Below are 23,123 nucleotides of genomic sequence, written 5' to 3' on the forward strand. Positions count from 1 at the left end.
CATCAATTGTCCTTATTTATTCAGTGTACACTTAAAGTGATCAAAGAACCAACTGGCATTATGCAACTAGATGATATATATAAGAAAAGGAGGAAACAATTTTCCATGTGAACACAATGAATTGCCTCAGTTTAACTTAGCCTGTTGGAGTCATACCTATAGAAAAACACCACAAACCAAACAACCAAATCAACTATCATTTTTATTCTCTGACTACTTGCTTGTTTCTACCGGCCAACATAGCATTTCGTTAAAGTAAAGACTGTTTCATATGAACAAAAGAATAAAGTCAAGGAGGCATATTTAATTAACTGGTTTCTGCCATACAGCCATAACGAGGTACCTACACAACAAGTGCGATTGATTAGATTTCTCTCAGAGCAAGTGTTTTGATGATATAGTACTTCTGCTACCTAATCATAAAATCTAAAAAGTAACATAATTTCAGTGATTCCATCTGCGTCAAACCCACTTAGTTCAAGCAAAATCATCGCATACATGACAAACACTTATTTATTGAGAAATGTTTCTTAAAAGAATTTATCCAGAAAAAGCAATAAAGTGAAGACATACATAAGCCAAATACGACCTTTTGATTTCAGAATCTTGATGAGCCGGTGTGAAGAAGCATGTGGCTGGGGGCATGTAAAAATGTACAGTAGCCTATGGCAGTTAGTTGGCACGATAGTATCGTGAGGAAACATGGAAAAAGTTATGATTTCGGTCTTTTGGGTGAAAAGTGTTTTGAGTCCAGTCCACTCGCTTGTTAAGAGCTGTCGATTTACCTTGCAACAAATTTAGAAGTGTTGAAGGGTGGAATCATACAAGAGAATTGGGATAAGCTCGGCTACTTTGTCATCCTAGTCTGACGTAAGAGCTGCAAACTTATGCAGATTGTGTCATATTTATATCACGAAAAAGCATGTGTTCGTATCTACTAATGCCTCATTTATTAGAAAAAGGTCTCCATCATCAACTCCCATCGAAACAAAAAATAGCCATGTTTCAATTGTACCAAACTTAATCGTTCATAAGAGATGTAACTAATGAGCAGTTGAGTCCATCAGCCATTGAAAAATCCATGCTAATTTTATAACGTTAGTGTCAATTTGTGGTTAAATGCGTCCAAAACAGTCGAGAAAAATCAACCCGCCGCTAGGCACCAGTCAATGTCGCGACATGCCACCAACCTAAACAGCGCGATATCGCGGAGCACCACACCCAGATTTTATGCGGTCCAACGAAGGAAATTTCAGGGATAAACCCCGTGATTCTAGAGTGAAAGCACAATACCTGACGACGACACTGGAATCGGATCATCGGCGCAGGTAGTAGCAGACCCATCCCCCCCACGCCCACGGTCAGGCAATTCGACGAACACCATAGGGGCATGTGGGCAACCAAAGCGCCCCTGCACGGCGACGTCGACGGAGATGCTTACGCGCTGTTGAGAAATCAAACCGAGGAAACGATTGTTTTCAGAGTGAGGGGGAGAACGGGAGATCGAGAGAGCCGAGATGAGAAAAATTCTTGAGATGCAGAAAACTCGCAGAGAGGCAGCGGGCCGATTTTTTTTTTATGTAAGCACATGCAGAGCTGCAATTCCAAATCTAAGCACGCAATATTTGAAATTCCACTTCTAATCAATGTGTCCAGGTGACCGCGTCAATGTTCCCAATAAATTGGTTGGTTGTTTTGTTGTCTAACAGGAAACAGGTAAATGGGCCTTTTCCTGCCACAAACCATGGGCCGTCCAATCGAGAGTATTTGTACGTATAGCCTAGTAGTACATACAACCAATTGGTTAGATGCACCATCAGAGAGGCAAGAAAAATTAGGGCAATCTGCCGCCGGCCTCGGTTCCTCTGCTGCCGGCCTCGGTTCCTTTGCCCTAATCCAAAATCGATATTGCTTCAGTTCGGATGTTGGCTTTTATTTTAGAGATTGGAACTGCATATACGGTGAGATTTCTCATTCAGATCTAATTTATCTACTACAATTTTGAAGACCATATAATTCGTGCTAACATTCTTCATTTGTTTCACATAGCACTGACTCATCTACTTGGCAAGGAGAAGAAAAACACAGGGTAGTATACTAATCAGTTCAATTCTAGCGATTGATTTTAGTGGGTCAATTACTTTGTGCTTGTGAGTTTAGTTAGTCCCATGTGCTCAAAATACATAAATTCAATATGGTACCAACGACGCTACCACTGCCATATTAGGAGGTTATATTCGATAGCCCACTGATACATAATGCAATCTATACAGACATCTGCAACTATTTGGGATGTGTATATGTGACATAAGAAAAGCAAGACCCACATGATGATTATCATTACCGTTACTGGCAGCGGCCACTATCACTATTATTGTTATTACCACACTCACTAGTAGTAATGTCGTCAAATCCAAGCCGTTGCCGCCACCACCACCATTGTCATGTCGTGTTTTTATGTAGTACTGTAATTTAAATTAGATCTGCTTACTAGTATATTTTTTGTTTTTATATTATCACACATAAGTTTGATATATACATGATTCACACTACTTTCACATGTTTGTCTAGTGAATGATAATAACATTTTACTATTCTTTAGGCACAAGTACACAAGCCATGTTAATTGTTCTTGTCTATACGGGTGGTGAAATCCAATATGAAGAGAAGACAGGTGCATCATATAGCATTCCTCCAAAGATTACTTTTCTTGCTACCAAGTATACTGCTTTTGAAGATGTGAAACATGAGATTTTTCATGGTCTACAATATTCGGAGGCTGAATATTCATTGGTTATACAAGTAAGATATGATGTTGGAGCACCTGAGCCACATTTTTTTCAATTGATCCCTTTATATGAGGAAAGATCTTCGCAAATGATTCTTCAAATGACTTTAGCCCGGACCAATTGGCATATGGTGGAATTGTACGTTGAAATTGCATCAATCAATATTGGGCCTGCACAAACTACTTTTAGTATGGGTGGTATGACAAGAGGAGATACTGAACCTACCACTACTCCGGCCATTGCAATTATCGAACAAGAACTAGTTAATCAATCATCTAGTGATGGCATCTCTCCTAATAATAATCAAGAGAGACTAGAATCGATTGTGATGCCCTCCCTTGATGGCCATAATTCAAGGAATCAGGAGCAAAAAAATGTTGAAGAGGAGGATTATGTTGGAGAGGAGACAGAGAATGAAGCCAATATTGAGGAGGCTTGGGAATCAGACGATTTGGAGGGTGGTGAGGATGAAGCCAGTATGAATGATAATACTACATTGGTTAATTCAGTCAAATCATTGCCACTCATGGGTAGGTCTGGTAAGCACCCCATAAGTGCCTTTCATGACATTTCTGTGTTACGTCAAACAGCAGCTGATGATTGTTTCTTTGGTTCAAAGAGACATTTTGAGAGTTCATTGGCTAAAGGTCGAACTTTCGATTCCAAGCAACACCTACAATTTGCAGTAAATGAATTTCATATTATTAACAATATGGAAGTAAGAGTAACAACAAGCAACAAGTCAAGAATAGATTTCAAGTGCAAGGATAATACCTGCAAATGGAAGCTATATGGAAAATCAACCAAATTGGTTCAAGCTGGAAAATACAAACTTGCCAATATCCCCATACATGTCGTGCACCTGCCGACCGGTTTGATCATGCACAACTAACAGCGACAATTATTGCTGATGTGATACGTGATGATCTAAAAGAGAATTTGGAGTTGAGTATAATGAGTATACGTCAATTGGTTCGACAAAGATATAAAACTGTGAAGCCACACTACAACAAGTTGTGGCGTGGGCGGGAGTTGGCCATAGCTCAACTTTTTGGTAGTTGGGAAGAATCATATGGACTTGTCACGTCATTGTTGGAGGCAATGAAAGTATCTAATCTAGGCACAAAATATCAACTTCTATCAAATCCTACAACACATGAAGGGCGTCGAGCATTCAAATGTTTGGCTTGGGCTTTTGGACCATGCATTGAATCTGTTCCTCACCTTCGACCAGTAATTAGTATAGATGCATCTTTTTTATCTGGTAGATATCAGGGCAGGTTATTGATAGCATGTGGATATGATGCTGAAAACAAGTTACTACCACTAGCTTTTGCAATAGTGGAGAAGGAAGATAGTGCCAATTGGGGTTGGTTTATGAGATGGCTACGAAAAGAGGTGATTGGTTTTGGTAAATTCATGTGTGTTGTTTCTGATCGTCATAAGGCTATAAAGTGGGTCTTTAAGCAACCACATATTGGTTGGAATGAAAGTGGTGGTGAATGTGTCCATCGATTTTGTTCCCAACATATTGCTGAGAATTTATACAAGCAATGTAAAAATGATGAAGTGATAAAAACATTCAAGTGGGTTGTTAAGAAGAAGAAACCTCGCAGATTTGCAGAAGGCATGGATGCAATTACACAAAGTTGTCCTGATGCAACTGATTATTTAAAAAATGTGGGAAAATATAGGCAAGAGGATAAGGACGAGTCTGATAAGCCCGAGAAAGTGTTCCAGTGCTTTGATGGTGGTTACCGTTGGGGTATAATGACAAGTAATGGTTCTGAATCATTAAATAATGTGTTCAAGTACTCAAGGAGACTGCCTATAACAGCAATAGTGGAGGAAACATTTAACAAATATTTAGAATGGTTTGTTGATCGAAGAAAGTTTGCTCTTGAACATGTAAATTCAAGGAAAATGTGGTCCGAGCGGGTTGAGAATTTGTTAGTGAAGCGAGGGAATAAAGCTGGGTCTATGCATGTGACTTCTTATGGTGATGAAGGTGGCGAGTATGAGGTGAAGGTTGACTGTGAACGAGTTGCGGTTGTTCAAGGAAACCATACTATGTATGTTCGAAGAGATTTCAAGTATAAGGTAATCATACACAGTAATACTCCTCCGATGTGCGAATGTTTAAAGCCAAACCTTACCGGAATACCTTGTGCTCATGTCCTTGCTGTTTGCAAGCATAGAAATTTCAATGAGAATCAATTTATCCATCCATATTACTCTGCATCAACACTAGCAAACACTTGGTCGGGTCAATTCCATCCATATGGAAATCAGAATGAGTGGCCACCATATGTTGGTCCAATCATTGTGCCTGACCAGAGGTTAATACAACAGGGTCGGCGGAGACATAATAGAATCCCAATGTATATGGATGAAATGCAAGGTCGACGATTGGGACATCAGGCACATCGTTCAACAAGAGATAAAAATCAATCTGGTTTGTAACCATATTTTTTGTTATGATAGAATTTTAACTTTATTTAGTTCTACAATATACTGATATATATACTTAAACCTGCAGGTGCATCATCGAGTCGGCCTTATAATGATCTAGTCATCGGGATTTAATATATTCCATAGAACAAAATAAAAAAGCTCAGAACAAGACTAGCTGGGAACACTTGTGATGCAATGTCTTGTGTTATTTCTGGGATATATGTTATGAAGGCTACAGTATATTGTGATTGTAACTTAATAATGCCCCAAATTTTAAGGGTAAATGAACTGACATTTGTATTATTATTTTTACTCTGTAACAACGTTTGCTTATGATTTGTTCGGAGTCTGCACATTAATTATGCTTAAAATGGTGTTATTTCGCTTTTACAAATCATTTTAAAGCATATGTATTTCTTAGTGCAATCGGAATATAACAACCTTTGTTGTTGTCTGCCAAACAAAAAGAGTTCACGCTGCATGATTGCTAAGCCACGCACGTTATTGGAAATGATCAAACAAGGCAGAAAAAAAGGCCCATTTATCTCTTGGGCATTTAGCAAAACAAACAGCCCATTTATTTGTTGGCCATCCTATCATGAGAATTGACGTGGAACCAGAGCACATTGATTAGAAGTAGAATTCCAAATATTACGTGCTTAGATTTGGAATTGCAGCTCTGCATGTGCTTACATAAAAAAAAATCGGGGCAGCGGGGGAAGCGAAACGAAATACTCCGTCGAGAGGTAGTAGCACCACGAAGGAGCAGGCGATGCGGCCCAGTAGCCCAGAGTGGCTATTTCAGGAAGGAGCTGGACTCTGCAGGCCCGGCTCGTCGAATTCGGCGTCGGCCATCGTAGCCTTCTATGTCTCCGGTGGCCTTGCAAGTTGGGCCCCTCTCATAGCATCCCAGGCCTCTGTTTTTGCTGGCTCTGGTTTATAATGGGCTATACATGTTAGGGCCTACTCTCTATGTCCAAAACAAATTAATTTTTCACTTTTTATTTATAATGACTCTTTATCTTATTTAAAAAATTTTACGATTAAAATTTTTGTTTTTATTAAATGATAAATTATAAATAGTACTTAACATGTGACTATTTTTTTTAATTTTTCAAAAAATTTTAAATAAAACGGACGATCAAACACCGAACATGGGAATCGAAGAGTTGGTTTATTGTGGGACGGAGTGAGTACGTCATAATTGGCCTTGTCAGCTGGAATGTCTAAGGAGATTTAGCCCTCCACATCCCAGAGTCATCCCTAGCTCGGATGAATGCGTGCCCCAAGCGAGCTCCTCGCGCCCTAGCGACTTTGTTAAAGGAGAAGCTGCCTCCGTCCGCCTGGCCACTGAGCTCCTCCGAGATGCACCTGACGAGGTGAGAGAGAGCGCCTGGTGGCCGATCTCCTCCGCGGCCGCCGGGATGCGTGGCCGCTGGGACGTGCTCCAGCCTCCGACGAGCTGCGGCCGGCCTCCAACGCGCCACCGCCGGGACGCGCCTGACACCCGCTATGCCGCTACTCAAATGTCATTATACCCCGAAAGTCCAAAAGTAACCATTCCCTTTTTCTTAGTTATTATATACATCTCGTGCTCCAAACAAAACGTGTTTTTACACTAATCAGCCCAAGGGCTCATTACTCGCAGACAAAAGGCAAACGACACGGCGCATCACGGCCGTCAGTCCACCACGCAGTCCACCACACGTCTCCCCTTCACTGACGCCCCCTTCCCCTCCATGCGAAACCGTGTCTCCTTCACACACACACACAATTCGTAGGTGAGCGGCCGCATGCCACGCCCGCCCCCGCCCTCGCGCCGAGCCGCGAGATTCCGCCGTGCACACGGCGACGGCTGCGTGCGTGCGCGCGTATCCGGGGCCGCGCACTCGGCCGAGGCTTGCGGGAGACGAGACGGACGCACGCACGCGCGCCGGGCTGCCGCCGCGTGTTCGTCCCAGGCCGTTTCACCGCGCACCTAACCGCGCCGCGAGTCCGCGACATTTCGGATCCGCGCGAGCGGCTCCGGCGCTCGATCGGGCGGGTGTGCCGTGTGCGTCGTGGCAAATGCACCAGTACGTACGTGTGGCTCTCTTGTGACCTTAAGATCAACGATTTGACTAATCGATTCGGATGGATACTCCACTGATCTGCCTCGAAAAGTTCCTGGAATGCATTGTAGGTCAAAGGGAGATTGTCAAGGATATAATCTGTGACGTGTGTTTTGCTGTGGTGTTACGTGTTAACGTTCGTTTAGCTGAATAATATATATGTACTACATGAGAGTGAGACTACGAGAGGGCAGCAGGCCGGCAGCTAACAGCGGCTAGAAATCGCACCAAAATATTTGGGTTGTTGGTCGGGACAAGGACGTACACCAGCTGGATATCAGCGTATCCACGCGCATCGTTTCATTAGATACTAACCCTTCCTGATACGCACAGTATAATTATTCAGTTCATGGGGGCAAAAGAATCAAACTGTCTGCCGCAACTGGGGCGCATGCAGGTGCGAACAAACACCATCCAACTCCTCATATACCGTGTGCCGACCGATCTCCTGACAGATCCGTCATGCCAGCACACTTGTTTAATTTGATCCCTTAAGTTTTTAACTAGGCTGCCAAACTCCTGCCAACTCGCATGTTTATGGTTCACTGCTGCGCTTAACCCCTACAGGTCCACTCACTCTGCTGGACAGTACATCACTATTCCATACGTAATCTACGCAGTTACGTAGACTGCTTTGCCGGCGCAGAGCCATATCTGCACATGAGCAGGGCGCACGCATGCCCACTAATTAATTCACTATGTCTAACACTGTCATCTGCATGCTAGCTTGGTCGATGAGACCCAACCAATCACGCGGCGTTTAGGCGTACGTGCAGGCTGGCCACCCGTTTCACATTTTACACGGACACGTCACTGCCTTTTGTCCTCACCGGCTTCTCGCCCGGCATCCATCTCACCGTCGCGGTAGTGGCTTAATTAATTAACTAAGCTGCTAATCCCAGCGGCTATGTCGCTCTCGCGATGAAAAGGCTCGATTCAAACCTACCTTCCTGCCTTGTTCCTCTCCCTCGACGCCGTCCCGTCCGCTCCCCGCGCGCGCGAGAGCGAGCTATATATACTCCGGTTTGCTCGGCGTGCTGCCACTTGACCAGCAGCAGCAGCCGCGGCGCGCGGCAGCATCAAGCACACGTACTAGCTCACGCGATCGATCCAGGAGAGAAGACGGAATCGGTTGATCTCGCGCACGCACGTAAGGAGATCGAAGAGATGGATGGCGGTGCATCTTCTTCGCCGGAGAGCTACGTTAGGCTAGGGAGGAGGTGGCGGCGGAGGCGGCCGGCGAGGGGGTTCCGGCTGTGCCCGAGGAACCGGTTCTCGGTGCGGCGGCTGCGGGCCAAGCTGCTCACGTTCCTCGGCCTCGTCGGCCGGTGCGTGCGCCAGCTGGTGCTGGCGGGGAGGCTGATGAGGCCGGCGGCGGCGGCGGCGGATGGAGCTGGCGGGGGCGGCTGCTTACGGAGCAGCAGCAGCAGGCGGGTCCTCGTCGTCGGGGGGAAGCATCACGACGGCGGGACGATGCACGGGAAGCATTACTCCACGAGGTGCCGGCCGGCGGCGGCGTCGTCGTTCATGCGGTCCAACTCGTTCTACGCGCAGGCGATCGCCGACTGCCTCGAGTTCATCAAGCGGAACTCCGTCCCGGTCGAGGACTACGCCAGCTCCAGCGGCAGGAGATCATCGGTAGACCTGACTGCAATCTGAAAGCCACAGTAGTTAAAAAAAGAAATTGTAAATTAATGTGTGCTCCAGATGAAGTCTGAATTAAGATGTGAAACTAGTTGTTTTGATTCTTAATACACACGGATGTAATTAACACGGTGTGAAATTTGAGCCCCATAATCTGAATTTTTGCCATGTTTTCCATTGGTTCAAGGTATATATTACGACTTTTTTTTCCAACTGCCACCTGTGTATTAGAGTAGACCTTAATTTTTGTCAGTGTTTTTTCAGCTAGGCGGCCGTCTAGCCGTCCGGGTCCATGGGACTTTATTTGATCTAAAAGGACGGTGCAGGAATAATACAGCTGAATATTCAAATACGTGCTAACTTTTCAAAATGTTGCAGATATAGTACTTCCATGCAACATGCATGTCAATTTCTGATTGTACTCCATTTTCTTCTCCAGAAAGCAAATGTTCATGGAGAGTTAGTTTGATAGTATTTGTTTGGTTTTTCACCGGACAATGTATTTGCAAACAAAAAATAATTTATAAATATAACTTTTATATATATATATATAAATGAATGATAAAAAATAAACTATAGTGGAAAAACCCAAAACCAACTCTAAATTAAAGATTGAAAATTAAATTTTTGATTTACAAGCATAAACACAAGTGTGGAGACAGGGTGTTTGTCTTTTTTTTTGCAAGCAATTAATGCCCAATTAAGTTGGTTAATTTCCCACCAATTACAGAGACAAATAACTAGTCAGGCCAAACAAATCTTTGCGTCTCACCTGTTACTGATTCCTTTTCTTATCGACTTTGTTTATCACTAGCTGTTTTGTGGATATCTTTGTCAACTAGTTAGTGAAAACACAAGGGAACCAGACAGCCGGACACCGACACTGGTGTCAATCAGGTTATTCTTTGTCTGGGAGTGCCACTGCATCATCCTGAAAGAGTATAAAACGATATAGCACTAAACACATGGTAAAATCGCAGGGCTTAGACAAGGCTTGGTAATGAGCTTAAAAGCCCATGGGTAATAGAAAATCCCGTTGCTACAATTAGTATCCTGGATTTTGCTTATGACCAAATCTGCATATGGGCCAGCTGCTCGTTTTGTTTATTCTGGTCCGTTTGAACGAGACGCTGCCTCTGAACATTATATTTTACAAGAAAATGATCGAAATGGAGATATCAATCGGCTGCATGAACAAAAAGGATCAAAGGAGTGGGCAGTCGGCAGCGTGTTCCTGTGCGCGTGTCCCTCCTGCCTGAATCCGGAAAAGCTTGGCAGGTTGCTCGTGCAGAAATGGAGGAGGACATCATCATCATCATAATCATCATCATTAGCACGACCAAATCCAAACAAACATGGCGCACGTACTGGCCATTTTCTTTAATGAAACTGGACGGAGAGTGGAAGTAGTTAGTGATGAGAACTTCACCTTTTTGTGCTGTGCAATGGAAGTTTCGGTTCTGTTTGGTTTCCATGCGAAAGACAAAAAAGGCAGAGCCACTATTTTCTCGCCATCATCTGAATGAAGCTGGTCGGAAGGAGCAACCGGGCAAGACTGAAATCCACCGCAAATGCGTGTGTGTTCGCACCACAAATGCTGATTTGAGCTTAATTTGTTAACATCATTTGATCGCAATTGCTTGATAGTATTTGCGAATTGAGTCGAGTCGAATGAAAACGTATGCGATTTGTGAATCATATCCAATCTCATCTCAATTTGAATTGTCGATCTTTGATTTTAAGATTTTTTAATCATACGCCATATGTGGTGATTTTTTGATTTGTTGTCAGAAAATAATCAAACGGCATATTTACCAATAAAACTTTTATATACATGTTTTTATAGCGATCTAAAAGTCAAAACTGATAAATAATATGTGATGAAAAAACCTCAAAATCAATTTTAAAATAACGTTGAGAAATCAAATTTTCGCTTATAAGTATAAACAAATGCCAAAATATAGGGTGATAATTTATTTTTCAGTATTGACTTCTAGATCATTAAAACACATATACACAATTTTTATTTATAAATTATTTTCCGTTTATAAATTTACTACATGTTTTTTTCATGCAATTTGTTCACAGACGCAAACAAAAAAATAAAAAGTTTCAGGTATCGTTGATTGGCTCGTCGCCTTCTCCGGTTCTCCCATCTCGGTCTGACCAGTGCGGGGCAGGCAGCGTAATTTTCAGAGACTTCGAACCGCGCCGCCGCCGCCAAGCCATGGAGGGATCCGCTGGGGCGCCGCTCCGCACGCGCGTATGCATCATCGGCAGCGGGCCGGCGGCGCACACGGCGGCCATCTACGCCGCCCGCGCGGAGCTCAAGCCCGTGCTCTTCGAGGGCTGGCTCGCCAACGACATCGCGGCGGGGGGGCAGCTCACCACCACCACCGACGTCGAGAACTTCCCGGGGTTCCCCGAGGGCATCCTCGGCGGGGACCTCATGGACCGGTGCCGCGCCCAGTCGCTCCGGTTCTCCACCAACATCATCTCCGAGACCGTCACCGCGGTCGACTTCTCCGCCCGCCCCTTCCGCGTCGCCTCCGAGTCCACCACCGTGCTCGCCGACGCCGTAGTCGTCGCGACCGGCGCCGTCGCCCGGCGACTCCACTTCCCCGGGTCCGATGCCTACTGGAACCGCGGCATCTCCGCCTGCGCCGTCTGCGACGGGGCCGCCCCCATCTTCCGCAACAAGCCCATCGCCGTCATCGGCGGCGGTGACTCCGCCATGGAGGAGTCCAATTTCCTCACCAAGTACGGCTCCCACGTGTACATCATCCACCGCCGGAACGCCTTCCGCGCCTCCAAGATCATGCAGGCAAGGGCTTTGACAAACCCCAAGATTCAGGTCGTCTGGGACTCTGAGGTCGTCGAGGCCTACGGCGGCGAGGGAGGAGGCCCATTGGCTGGTGTCAAAGTGAAGAACTTGGTTGATGGGAAGATCACCGACCTTCAGGTAGCCGGGCTCTTCTTCGCCATCGGACATGAACCGGCGACCAAGTTTCTCGGTGGGCAGCTTGAGCTCGATGCTGATGGTTATGTGGCCACCAAGCCGGGCTCCACGCACACCAGTGTGGAGGGGGTCTTCGCTGCTGGGGATGTTCAGGACAAGAAGTATCGCCAGGCCATTACTGCTGCCGGATCAGGTACGTGAACTCATGATTTTTCAGGTTACTAGCGATTTGTTTTCTGCTAATGCTTAGAGATCAGTTGCTTCATGGGCTCATTGCTATTTGCTAATGCGAATTGCAATAGAAATCGCTTATATTCAATTGCTCAGGGTTTGATGATGTAGTGATGGTATGATGATATTCAAAGTTAGATTAAAACTAGTGTGTTTGAGTTTCTGAAATAATTGTGTAAAAACGGCTTCTGAAACAAGTGGTTTTCGTTATCAAGCATAATATTGTGCTAACTGCTAAGTACTACTCCTCTCTGATTAGATGTAACTACCTTTTGAGCATGTGGAATTTGTGCTATGTTTTTAAGCTAGGCTTATTAGTCCTAAAAAAGCTAAGTTTATTTGAGGTCGGTTAATGCTTCTAAAATACCATGTAGCTGTGTAGGTCCATGTGTTTAAGATTGCCTTTAGTTTGACTAATAAGTGGCTCGTTGCTAATCATGGGATTGTTAAACTGGGAGGAACTTCAAGCTATTCTGGGATCTTCAAGGCTGTTGTCCAAGGCATTTCAAATATTATTCGGAATAAAAAAAGGGTGCTACTTCCCATTTAGTATAGAAGAGTGCTTTTTCAGTTTTTTTCCTACACTGAAAAGTATGGTCGGTACATCACTGTGTCACTCTTGTGATGTGAGTTAATTTTATTCAGTGTGTACAATGATGAGTTGCTGACTGATGTGTTAGCAAGTATTTTTACTAGAGTGTATGTTACATTTTCATGAATACAAGGCATATGCAGGATGCTCCATGCCCATATAATAGTCGGTCTAGATAATGTTATGCCATCCACCCTTCTTGTTCTTACTGGAGATGGAGTTTAAGATTATTGTATTAAAGAACGAGTAGGAATAAACAGAGATTGGGTTCAGTTTCCCTGTATGCTCTGTAAGCATGAGTTCTGGACAGGCACAAAACTGTAGAAGTACTCCAGTAAACTAATGCTAGTATCTTTCCAAGTTACCAAGTATGGTCTTGATGTGAAGTAATCCAAATTGACCTTTTCAATGGACATAGGCATAGTGGACTGATTTTGTCTTGATTCTTCAGCCAAAGTAGGAATCAGGCACTATCCCTGTGTGCTCTGTAAACATGAGCTCTGGATGGGCATGGACAAAGTAAACTAATATCTTACCAAGTATGGTCTTGATGAGAAGTAATCCCAATTGAACTTTTTGATGCACATAGGTATAGTGAACTGATTTTCTTTTGATGTTGATTGTTTAGCAAAAATAGGAGTAAGGGAATAAAACCAGTACTTTAGAATGGGAGCACAAAGTACACTTCAGGGGAAAATAACTGTGTTAAATTTGTGTGAAGGAAAAAGTATGATGATAAGATTCATCTACAAAGTAGTACATACAAAGTATTTGTTTGTGATTTAACAAGGAGTTGTATGTTTGACCAGATTTTCTCGTGGTTGTTACATGGTCAACATGGTTAGGATATGATGAATCCTTTTTCTTTGTGCTTAGTTGTTTCAGAAGTGTGGCCCAATAGATATGCACTTCAGAACTTAGAAAAGCGAAAAGCGGTCTATGCATCACACTGTCGAGTGTTGACGAGCACTTCTAGGGAGTTGACCTTGATGGTTGCTTCTGCGCAAATATAATTTTTTTGTGGCAGACTTCTAACTCATCAGTGTATACAGGGTGCATGGCTGCTTTGGACGCGGAGCACTATCTGCAGGAGGTCGCAGCGCAGGAGGGCAAGGCCGATTGACTATCCCAGGAGGAAGCAGCCGCCAGCATACCTAGAAGTCCAACGCTGCCGCTGCTGAAAGCTACACTCTGAACATTATGGGATGGGCTGCTGTTCTGAACGCTTTTTACCGGATTTCCGTGCCATTTATGAGCGTCACGTTATTGACGTGCTGGATATTTATCTGTATTTACGCTGAAGACGTTGTATTGTTTGCGGATATCCGCATTTTCTGCACTTCTTGATGATTGAGTTATTATAGTGCCGTTTCTAGTGAGTACCAAACTAAGGAATGAATTGTGTATTATGAAGAATCCCCAATGCTTGTGATAAGATGGGTATCACCACTAGTCTGTTTATTTAGATACCGTCCTTTTTAAGTGTAACTTGGCACCTTTGGTACCTAATTACTCTTTTTCTGCAAGGACTAAGAAGAGCAGGGACATGTATGCAGTACAACTGTACAAGTGTACGCTATTCTTTTTTGTGCGCCACAGCAACTTGGAAAGAATGAACGATTACTTGCTGGGCCACGAGAAGCGCGGTTGGACATCTTCACGGCCCAGCGGCGTATGCAGTACAGCCAACCTATGTTACCCACTCCGCCTGCCAAGGCGCCCAGATAATATGAATAAGCCCAATTTGACTTCATCAGCTATGAGTCGGATCTGATTTTTACCCATTAACTCTAAAACAACTATTAAAATCATGAAAATAGTTTTCTCAATTGTTTTAAGGACAGTTTTCACCCATGTGATGTTTAAGTGGCGACCCAGTCATCAACCAAAGAGATTAAATATCCGCATAGGACTCACATGTAACTGACAAGAGAAAAAAAACTATGGGATCCTCACATCATCCCACATCACCTCCCTCTCTCCTCTCTCCACCCTCTCTCTCACTCGATGCTCAAGCTACAGCCTTGTACCTTTGCCCGCCAAAAGAGGTGGTAGCGGCTGCGGTTGACGAACTATACACAAGCTTCCGCTCGTCTGCTCGTTCACATGCGAAGGGAGAACAAGGAGAAGACGCATTGTGCCTTGTCCCTTAGGCCTTGTTTTAGTTTAAACATCACATCAAAACTTTAAACACACATTTAAAGTATTAAACGTAGTCTAATTACAAAACAAATTTTAGATTTCGACTGAAAACCGTGAGACGAATCTTTTGAGTCTAATTAATCCGTCATTAGCACATGTTGGTTACTGTAGCACTTATGGCTAAACACGTCCTAATTAGGCTCAAAAGATTCGTCTCACTATTTTCTCCATAACTATGTAATTAGTTTTAATGTTTATATATATTTAATACTTCATTTAGATGTCTAAAAATTCGATATGATGTTTTTGGGAACTAAACCGGAGCTAATTTTTAATTCCTCTGCTGACCTGAGTTGCTATGTGGACACCACGGAGTTGATGTTTTCTGTTTTTGCGATTGAGTGGCATGAAATACATGTACTAGGGATATACATAGACTACATGTATACATATAGCTGTACCGAATAGGAAGGAGATTATATCTGTATGGTATCAACCGGAGTTTGATAACTTAGGATTGCATGCCGCATGTACCGGATCCAAGTTGTAATCGAATTAGGATAGATCTTGATCTCATCAAATTAGAACTCTATCTGTAAGCTCAATCCCCCATTGTATAAAGGGGACGAGGGCACCCCTCATAGAGGGGGCCATACAGACTGTATATTCAGATAAAAAAACCGTCAAGCAAAAATCAAATCTTAAAACTTGACACATGTATCTTTAATCGAACACATAGCATAGAAATAGTAATACATTATATGTCCATAAAAAATAATGAAGTGGATTAAACCACGTGAGATAGTAAATTATTTAATATGAAGAGTAAAGTACATAGTCGGTCCTTAAACTTGTGCCGCGGTACCACTTAGGTCCATAAACTTAGAAAATGCACGTTTAGGTCCATGAACTCGTTTGAACGTCTAAATTCATGGATTAAAACGAGTTCATGGACCTGGATGATACATTAAAACAAGTTTGTGGACCTGGATGGTATATTAAAACAAAATCATAGACCTAAACGTGCATTTTCAAAGTTTATGAACCTACGTGATACCGCACCACAAGTTTAAAGACCGACCATGTAATTTACTCTAATATGAAATTAAAACATATGTTATAAACAGCATATATAAGCTGGTTAAAGCCATAAAAATCCATACACGATATGATTGTCAGCCATTTATTAGCAAGCTAATGAATGGCATCGGTGAAGAGAGTAGAAATGCGCACGAGCCACACATGTATATACGTAACATTATTCTAGGTATAATTACTTATTCGTTGTACGTATACTTACATTCAGTATTGAATTTTATATCTATATTTAATCATTCGTCTTATTAAAAATTACATAATTGCTAATTATTTTGTTCTAATTTGTTTTATCATGATAATTTTTAAGCATGATTTATAATTTTGCATATTTGCAAAGAAAATCAAATAAGATGAATGATCAAATATAGATTTAAAAGTCAATGACATAAAATAAGAAAACCTAGAGAGAGTAAATACTATCCATTGGATTTTTCAAACCAGCGACCATACTTGCATATTTCAACACAAAAATATTCTGTTGAGGCAAAGTTGCAAGTATAGCTATCTTACAGGATGAATGTAGGTTGAACCATGCAAATTGCATATCGGTTAATCCTTTTATGCATGCATTGAGTTGATATTTTATGTTTAATTCTGAATTCCAGACGTCTAGACAACAGCAAAAATACAGTGTTTTCCTGTTTGCTGCAAGAGGCCTCATACTTCTCCATTACCACGCTACTCAAGGATATATATTTAACAATTTTAGATTACAGCACCCAACTAGCTAAACACAAAGTACCAATACTCACTGTTATTAGTACTTACGAAGTAGAAGGTTAGACCTCGTCGAAAATTTTCCATTAACTTATAATTGCTTTCCATTCATAACCCATTTAGACACACAAATTAACTGACTGCAAACAAGACTATAGCTCTCATGTGTGCTGGAGTACTACATAGTAGCTTCATAAAAACAACAGCAGCAACTTTTTCATAAAATAAAATGCCATAGCTGCGAAAAATACTTGATTTAGATTTGTTCTACTAGAGTTTACATTACCCGACAGCTGATTAACTCAGCAAATAGGAGTATAAATGTAAACGTACAGTTGGAAAGGCGGCTGAAGCGCTGAGAACATCACATCTGAAGACTAAAAATTAGTCTTAGGACTAAAATATAAGTCTCTTTTAGTCATACCATGTTTGTTTAGAGAGACTAAAACTTTATTAAATGATATACTCAATAGTACACATCATCACACATAGCTATAGGACTAGAATAGTAGAGTAGGTGTATTATAGGCCTTTAGTCCTTTTTAGCATTTCTCCTAGTGACTTATGGACCTATATAGTTTTAGTCCTTTTAGTCTCTCCTATTTGGTATTTTAGGGACTAAAAGAAACTAAAATGAAGTGACTTATGGATTAGTCCTTCCAAGCAAACAGTCCCTAACTAAAGTGTACTGAACAAATGGACAGACACTTGAGAGAGAGAGAGAGATGGGCCTGCTGATCTGGATAGAGAGAGCCTTGACAACGAAGGTGGTGTGGTGGTGCCTTGGCATCTGCACTTCTCCAGGGGCTCCAAGAGGACAGAGGTTGCAAAGCTATGAGCAAGTTCCAAAGCTCTGGCTGGGCCTTCCCTCCCCACAAATTATGCGAAAGTGAAAGCGTCCTATCCTTTTTCTTCCCATTAATGGACACAGATCCCTCTTTCCAAAATTGTACTCGGAGAATGCAAGACACTACGTACTATAGCTAGAAGAAGGAGAGAATCTTGCAGCTGGTGTCAATTTTGGGCTTGGCGTCTCATGGCCAGCTTCCCAGATTGCAGGTTCAACAAGTGAGCATATGCTCACTGCATGCCTGCACAACTCTTGATACTAGTACTTCCTTTCAGCTACAGCTATGCCTGGCTATATATAAACATTACACCTAGACAAAGTCTTATGGCTCTACATATATGCAGTAGTAACAGTGTATTAATCAATCACACATAAAATTCCAAGCAATGAAACACCAAAAATATGACTGAAGATGTCAGAGATTCAGAGGCCATTATAAAAGCTGCAGGTGAAACAAAAAGAGGGAGGGGCAGAAGGCTCCTGCTTCCTGGTGGCTGGTGCCTTCTGGACCTACCACACTGCATGCCAAAACTAAGTACAGTACAAGCATGTAGTATGCCAAAGATAAGTACAGTATAGGGTAGCAGTACAACATTAGCTAATGCTCGTACTCATATCCTGATCAAGCTAAGCTATAAGCTTTCATTGCAAAAAACAGTGTTTCCAAATGCATGCTTCAGATCGACCTAGCTAGCTTAGCTAGGGCTTGAAATTTTGACCAGGTCGAGAACCACCCAAGAACTGACCGGGAAGGTGGAATGTTCAACATCTCAAGATTTATTTTTTAAACAAAAAAATCTTATTCAATACCACCAAATTGTGAGCTTGAATTTCAGACCTGTGAAAGTGACTACAAGACAGTTCTGGTGTTGCACAGGTTCAGAGGTTGAAAAGAAGGGAACAAGAATTTTTCAGAAACATGGTTCTACCAATCGAAAGATACAACTAGAATAGGATACCATATTACAAAATGCAAAACAAAAAAGAATGTAAAAAAAGGAAGAAGAAACACTTGATGGAATTAAACACAAAACATTGGATCTCACTGACCTTTTTAGTTTATTCCGAGCTAGCTCTTTGCATCTCTCCTCTAGCTTCTTCTTGCCCCCACAGATGTTAAAATATATGTATAGGATAACTCTCCTCATGAATATGAATTGAAATCTTAATTTGCAACGCATGCATGATAGATGCATACGTATATTGCACCCAGTACAAAGGTCTGTCGTCCAATCAACAATCCAGCATGCATGCTGCAATTTTGTTCCATTGTAGCTAGCTTCCATGCACATCTTCATCGGATGGCTAGAGCTTCCGCTCTATGCAATTCTTGGGAGAATTTTTGAACTGGATGCTAAGGCCGGCGTGGGTCAGAACGGTGGCCTGACTCCGCCGGCGGCGGCGCCGCTCCAACCTCCAAAGTTGTCTCCGGGGAGCTGAAAGGCCGCCACATTCCCGGCGAGGTTGTAGAGCGACATGCCACCGGCGCCACTACCGTGAGTACCGTCGCCTCCGGTCACGCCGGACGACTGTGATGCCGCCGGCTGCTGCCCTTGGGGTCCAGCTGACTGCGCCACATGATCTTGCGCTTCCCCTCCGGCGGCCGGCGCGGCCACCTCCTCTTCCTCGCCTTCAAGCGGCAGCCGCTCGTACACGGCGTTCGCGAATGAAGCCGCCATCAGGACGACGGGCCCTGCGGCGACCAGCGGGCCCACCACGCTGCCGCCGATCACCTGGCCCTGGCCGCCGGAGAGGAACACGGTGAGGCCACTCGCGCCTGGTGGCGCGGGAGGCGGCAGGACCGTGCCCGTGAGAGACAGGATCTCGAACCGGCCCCGCAGTGTAGCCACCATGCTGCCTGGGGGCGACGCGCCGGGCTGTCGCAGCGCCACGTTGACGACGGCGCCCCCGCCGCTCAGCACGCAGACGCCGCGCCCTCGGCGGCGGGCGTACTCGGCCACGCAGTCGACGACGTCAGCGCCGCCGGCGACCTCGAGGACGTGCGAGTGCAGCGCGTTCGGGCTGTCGCGCGTCACGATTATGGGAGGCTTCGGCTTGTTCTTGGACCCCGGAGGGCGGCCGCGCGGACGCCGCGTCGGCCCACCGGAGCCACTGCCGCTGCCACCCTCGGCAGGGACCATGGCCGACGACGACGGCTGGTCACCGCCGACGCCGCTCCCACTCCCTCCCGCCTCTGCCACCCCTACCGGGCTCTTATCGGGTGACATCTTGGAGTGCTCCATCTTGACATGGGATGTCGGCGACAGCGGCGACGGCTGCTGCGGGCGGAGCAGATGGTGAAAATATCTCGAGCTACCGGCACCGCCGGCGGCCCCGCCATGGTCCATCCCGGCCATGGCCGTGTCATCTGGCCGCTCCCACCACTTCCCGGCCGCCAGCTTCCCGGACGATCGGTGCGCCTCCTCTTCGCCACCACCGGCACAACCTGCCATGACACAGCCAGATCGATGATTTATCCCCGTGTAAAGCTGCCTTAATTTGCATGCCACAGTGCATCACAACTAAAAATTAAACAGCGCAAGGCAAAGCTAGCAAAGCAACGCAACCAAAGCAAAATGGGAGATCTTTTACGCAACAGCAAAGCTTGGCCCTTGACTTGTCCGCGCACACACAGACAGCTACGCTAGCCAGCGCGTCTACCTTACCCTATGGCAATGATAAAAAAGCACGAAGCAAGAACGATCGAGGTCACTGTAGCTTGTTCCTTACCTCCGCTGCACGCCTCTCCTCCGGTGAAAACTGCCCGGCCGATCGATCGATCGCGCCAACAAACGACCTCCCAGAGCAGCGAGAGGTCAGATACGCCGGCGAAGAGCTAGACCGGCCTGGACGTGGCGGCGAGCGGTAGCTAGCTAGCTGCTGCCTGCTGGTGCAAGAGAAAGCCAAGGAGAGGCACGGGACGGGATGGGGGGAGATGGAAGGGGAAGCGGGCGGCGCGGGGGCCGAATTAAAGGAAGGGCAGGCGCGGCGAGGCGATGCGAGGGCGAGGGCGGGGAGAGGGGAGGGGAGGGGGACGGCAAGGGATGGGATGGCGCTGCCGATAAGGTCAGGGAGGTCCGCCCCCTTTCTCTCTCTCTCACGAACGACGACACATCATGCCAATCCCACCCACACCAACTCCCCGGTTTTATTCGGGGAACTGAAAGGGCCGGCCGGCCACCACGACCCCAGCCAGCCACAGCCACCGCGTGTGGGGGCGGTTCGAAAACACCAGTACCCAAAGCGCGCCAGCAGGCGGCCCCGCGCGCGACGCCAAACAGAGACGAGGCGCCGTGGACTCGTTTGTCGCCTTCGTTGAACAGAACACGTCCCTCCGACCGGTGGTGGGTAATTCCGGCGCATTCACAAGTGCCACCGGATAAAAACTTCTCATTAAATAAAGTGTTTGTTTTGTGAAAACAAAATTATATAAAATCTATTTAAAAAATTAGATTAATTTGTTTTAAATTTGTAAAAGTTAATATTTAATTAATTATATGTTAATGATTTTGACACTTCCAACTTCGAACGCTCCTTTCGTGATCGGCTCTATTTTATACAAACGAACTAGACCTGGTGAGAAATTATCCGTGGATCCACTTTTTTGAAATCTATTTTTTCTTTTGAAATCTTCCGTGGATCCATTTACTTTCATGAGTTCATCCCACTCCACCCCGCCGACGCACGTACGCGAACGTCCCGGCCTCCCCCCGCCCCGCCCCGCCCCGCCCGCCGCGCGACCGAACCGATCGATCCATCACCACCCACCACCCCGCGCGCTGCCACACGCGACGCGTTCGCCTTCGCCTACGACGTCGTCGTCGTCGACACGGCCGCGCGTCGTGAAACCGCAGCCACACGCGCGACGCCGCCCAATGCGCGTACTGCGTGCGCCGCGGCGGGCCGGGATGCACGCACCGATCGGTGTCAATGCGAGGGCACGTAGTACTACGTAGGGTGGTGCTGTCATACACGCAGGTGGGCACAAGTAGGCAGACAAGCTAAGCAGGGCTAAATAATAATAATTGAGCCTACTCTTCAAAGCGTCAAACAAATTGGGGGTACGTCTTTTTTACTGTATCGGTGATTTTTATAATCCCGGGAAAGTACAGCCAATCCGCATAAGATAACACACGTACGGCACGTCTACACGTATCTGAAAACTTCCTACTCGAAAACCTACGAACCGGTCCAGATTTGTAAAGCATTTTTTTTAAAATATGCGGGATCGATTTATAGAGCTAGTTTAATAGGACGGGGTTGCAGCTAGGACGTGTATAAAAATAGGTTTCGCATGAAGGCCTTTAGTTCGTTCATATCCCAGAATATGGGGTACGTTTTAGTATAAGTTTTGACCCAGTTGGAGTGTAGTTTTCACCCAGTTGGGGTACGTTATATATATATATGCTGTTATCGCAAACTTCCAGATTATTATGGAGTATTGATGTATCGTTAATAAACCAACTGCATGCGTGTAGAGATCGAGCCTGCTTGGGATAAGAAATCGAGCCAGATCGATCAGTTTAAACGTTTGCAAAGTGAACATGAGTTCTATTAACGAGTACTCAAGTCCAAGATTGGAAAACTTTAGAATTCAAGTACTCTTGTAAGTATTTTCTGAAATAATCAAGGACTCCAGGTACGTACTATCGGCTGTAACAAAATACTGGCATTCTAGCTTGGGCCTGGTTTGGTGAAGGGTACGTCCCATTCAGAAACTGGAAATTAATCAACTAGCTGGGAAGAAAACTTAATTAGTTTTGCAATTTGTGACCAGGATAACCTCTTGTCACTTTCCATGCCCGTCGAGTGTTATTTTTTTGTAGCAGCGTCAAGTGCTATTTTTTTTCTGTATAGCGGATTACGGGTCATTATCATGTGACGCATGAGAGAGAGCAAACAAATTTGAATGACCATGGCCCGATTGGCTCGATCTCGAGACGCAGCGGTATTAGTTTAGTGCGGCTCAATCACGAACAGTGACTTAATGAGGTCGCGACAGATTAGCAGAGAGTGGAGACATGAATGGTTGTATGTCAATGAAAGCTACACAAGCATAATAATTAAAAAAAGGGAGGAGCTAGCACGCAACAAAACAAGTTGAAATCCAAGAGGCAAGTACGTCTTTCGGTCGGCCATTTTTTTCCCCCGTCTTTACGTGCATGGGCCAGTACACATGTTCTTGACTTTGACACACACCAACTAAATTAATTAGCCATGAATCGTCTTTTTACAGCGGTAACACATCCAACATTAATTTGACTCTGAACTTACACGAAGCCTAGAGTTTGTTTTATATTTTATGATATCTTGAGATTTAATTTAACTGTTGACCAGAGCTAGTAGTTTGCATGCACCTGGTGCAGAGACCTGGCATCATGAAATTAAAGGGAAGCACTGCAGCAGTGTACAGTGCCGTGGCAGCACTTCCCGGCACATCGCATCAATTAGCTCCGTTTACCCTGCCAATTACAAGTAATTACTGCAGCAGTACATAAATCAACCTGGACATACATGCACTCCACGCAGTACTGTC

General features: G+C 44.7%; 4 protein-coding genes and 1 long non-coding RNA gene across 5 annotated transcripts; 3 read left to right on the forward strand and 2 right to left on the reverse strand.

Annotated features, from left to right (window-relative positions):
• Positions 1–37: 37 nt before the first annotated feature.
• On the reverse strand, positions 38–1,614 carry LOC107303635. The gene is made up of 2 exons (XR_001549589.2): positions 1,294–1,614; positions 38–343 (listed from the first exon to the last, which is right to left on the reverse strand). It is a non-coding gene; the product is annotated as an uncharacterized LOC107303635 (long non-coding RNA).
• Positions 1,615–3,514: 1,900 nt separating this feature from the next.
• LOC107303549 lies at positions 3,515–5,591 on the forward strand. Its single transcript, XM_040521370.1, has 2 exons — positions 3,515–5,244; positions 5,329–5,591. The coding sequence occupies exons 1-2, from the start codon at positions 3,570–3,572 to the stop codon at positions 5,373–5,375; spliced, it is 1,722 nt and encodes a 573-aa protein (XP_040377304.1). The 5' UTR covers positions 3,515–3,569; the 3' UTR covers positions 5,376–5,591.
• Positions 5,592–8,424: 2,833 nt separating this feature from the next.
• On the forward strand, positions 8,425–9,149 carry LOC107303653. The gene has a single exon (XM_015833714.2). The coding sequence runs from the start codon at positions 8,522–8,524 to the stop codon at positions 9,011–9,013; it is 492 nt and encodes a 163-aa protein (XP_015689200.2). The 5' UTR covers positions 8,425–8,521; the 3' UTR covers positions 9,014–9,149.
• Positions 9,150–11,124: 1,975 nt separating this feature from the next.
• LOC102718623 (thioredoxin reductase NTRB) lies at positions 11,125–14,306 on the forward strand. The gene is made up of 2 exons (XM_006647726.3): positions 11,125–12,150; positions 13,833–14,306. Exons 1-2 carry the CDS (start codon positions 11,226–11,228, stop codon positions 13,901–13,903), a joined length of 996 nt encoding a protein of 331 aa, XP_006647789.2. The 5' UTR covers positions 11,125–11,225; the 3' UTR covers positions 13,904–14,306.
• Positions 14,307–18,384: 4,078 nt separating this feature from the next.
• Positions 18,385–20,094, reverse strand: LOC102709152 (AT-hook motif nuclear-localized protein 25-like). Its single transcript, XM_040521106.1, has one exon. The coding sequence runs from the start codon at positions 20,038–20,040 to the stop codon at positions 18,958–18,960; it is 1,083 nt and encodes a 360-aa protein (XP_040377040.1). The 5' UTR covers positions 20,041–20,094; the 3' UTR covers positions 18,385–18,957.
• Positions 20,095–23,123: the final 3,029 nt, after the last annotated feature.

The sequence above is a fragment of the Oryza brachyantha genome, chromosome 2 (genome assembly GCF_000231095.2).
Source record: "Oryza brachyantha chromosome 2, ObraRS2, whole genome shotgun sequence".
Classification (NCBI taxonomy): domain Eukaryota; kingdom Viridiplantae; phylum Streptophyta; class Magnoliopsida; order Poales; family Poaceae; genus Oryza; species Oryza brachyantha.

What these genes read in the sequence shown, in the direction of transcription:
- LOC107303549 (XM_040521370.1), top strand. Translation starts at nt 3,570, where the DNA reads ATGGAAGCTATATGGAAAATCAACCAAATTGGTTCAAGCTGGAAAATA. An exon ending in AAGAGATAAAAATCAATCTG is followed by an intron (nt 5,245 to 5,328) that starts GTTTGTAACCAT and finishes TTAAACCTGCAG; the next exon opens with GTGCATCATCGAGTCGGCCT.
- LOC107303653 (XM_015833714.2), top strand. Translation starts at nt 8,522, where the DNA reads ATGGATGGCGGTGCATCTTCTTCGCCGGAGAGCTACGTTAGGCTAGGG.
- LOC102709152 (XM_040521106.1), bottom strand. Translation starts at nt 20,040, where the DNA reads ATGGCAGGTTGTGCCGGTGGTGGCGAAGAGGAGGCGCACCGATCGTCC.
- LOC102718623 (XM_006647726.3), top strand. Translation starts at nt 11,226, where the DNA reads ATGGAGGGATCCGCTGGGGCGCCGCTCCGCACGCGCGTATGCATCATC. An exon ending in CATTACTGCTGCCGGATCAG is followed by an intron (nt 12,151 to 13,832) that starts GTACGTGAACTC and finishes CAGTGTATACAG; the next exon opens with GGTGCATGGCTGCTTTGGAC.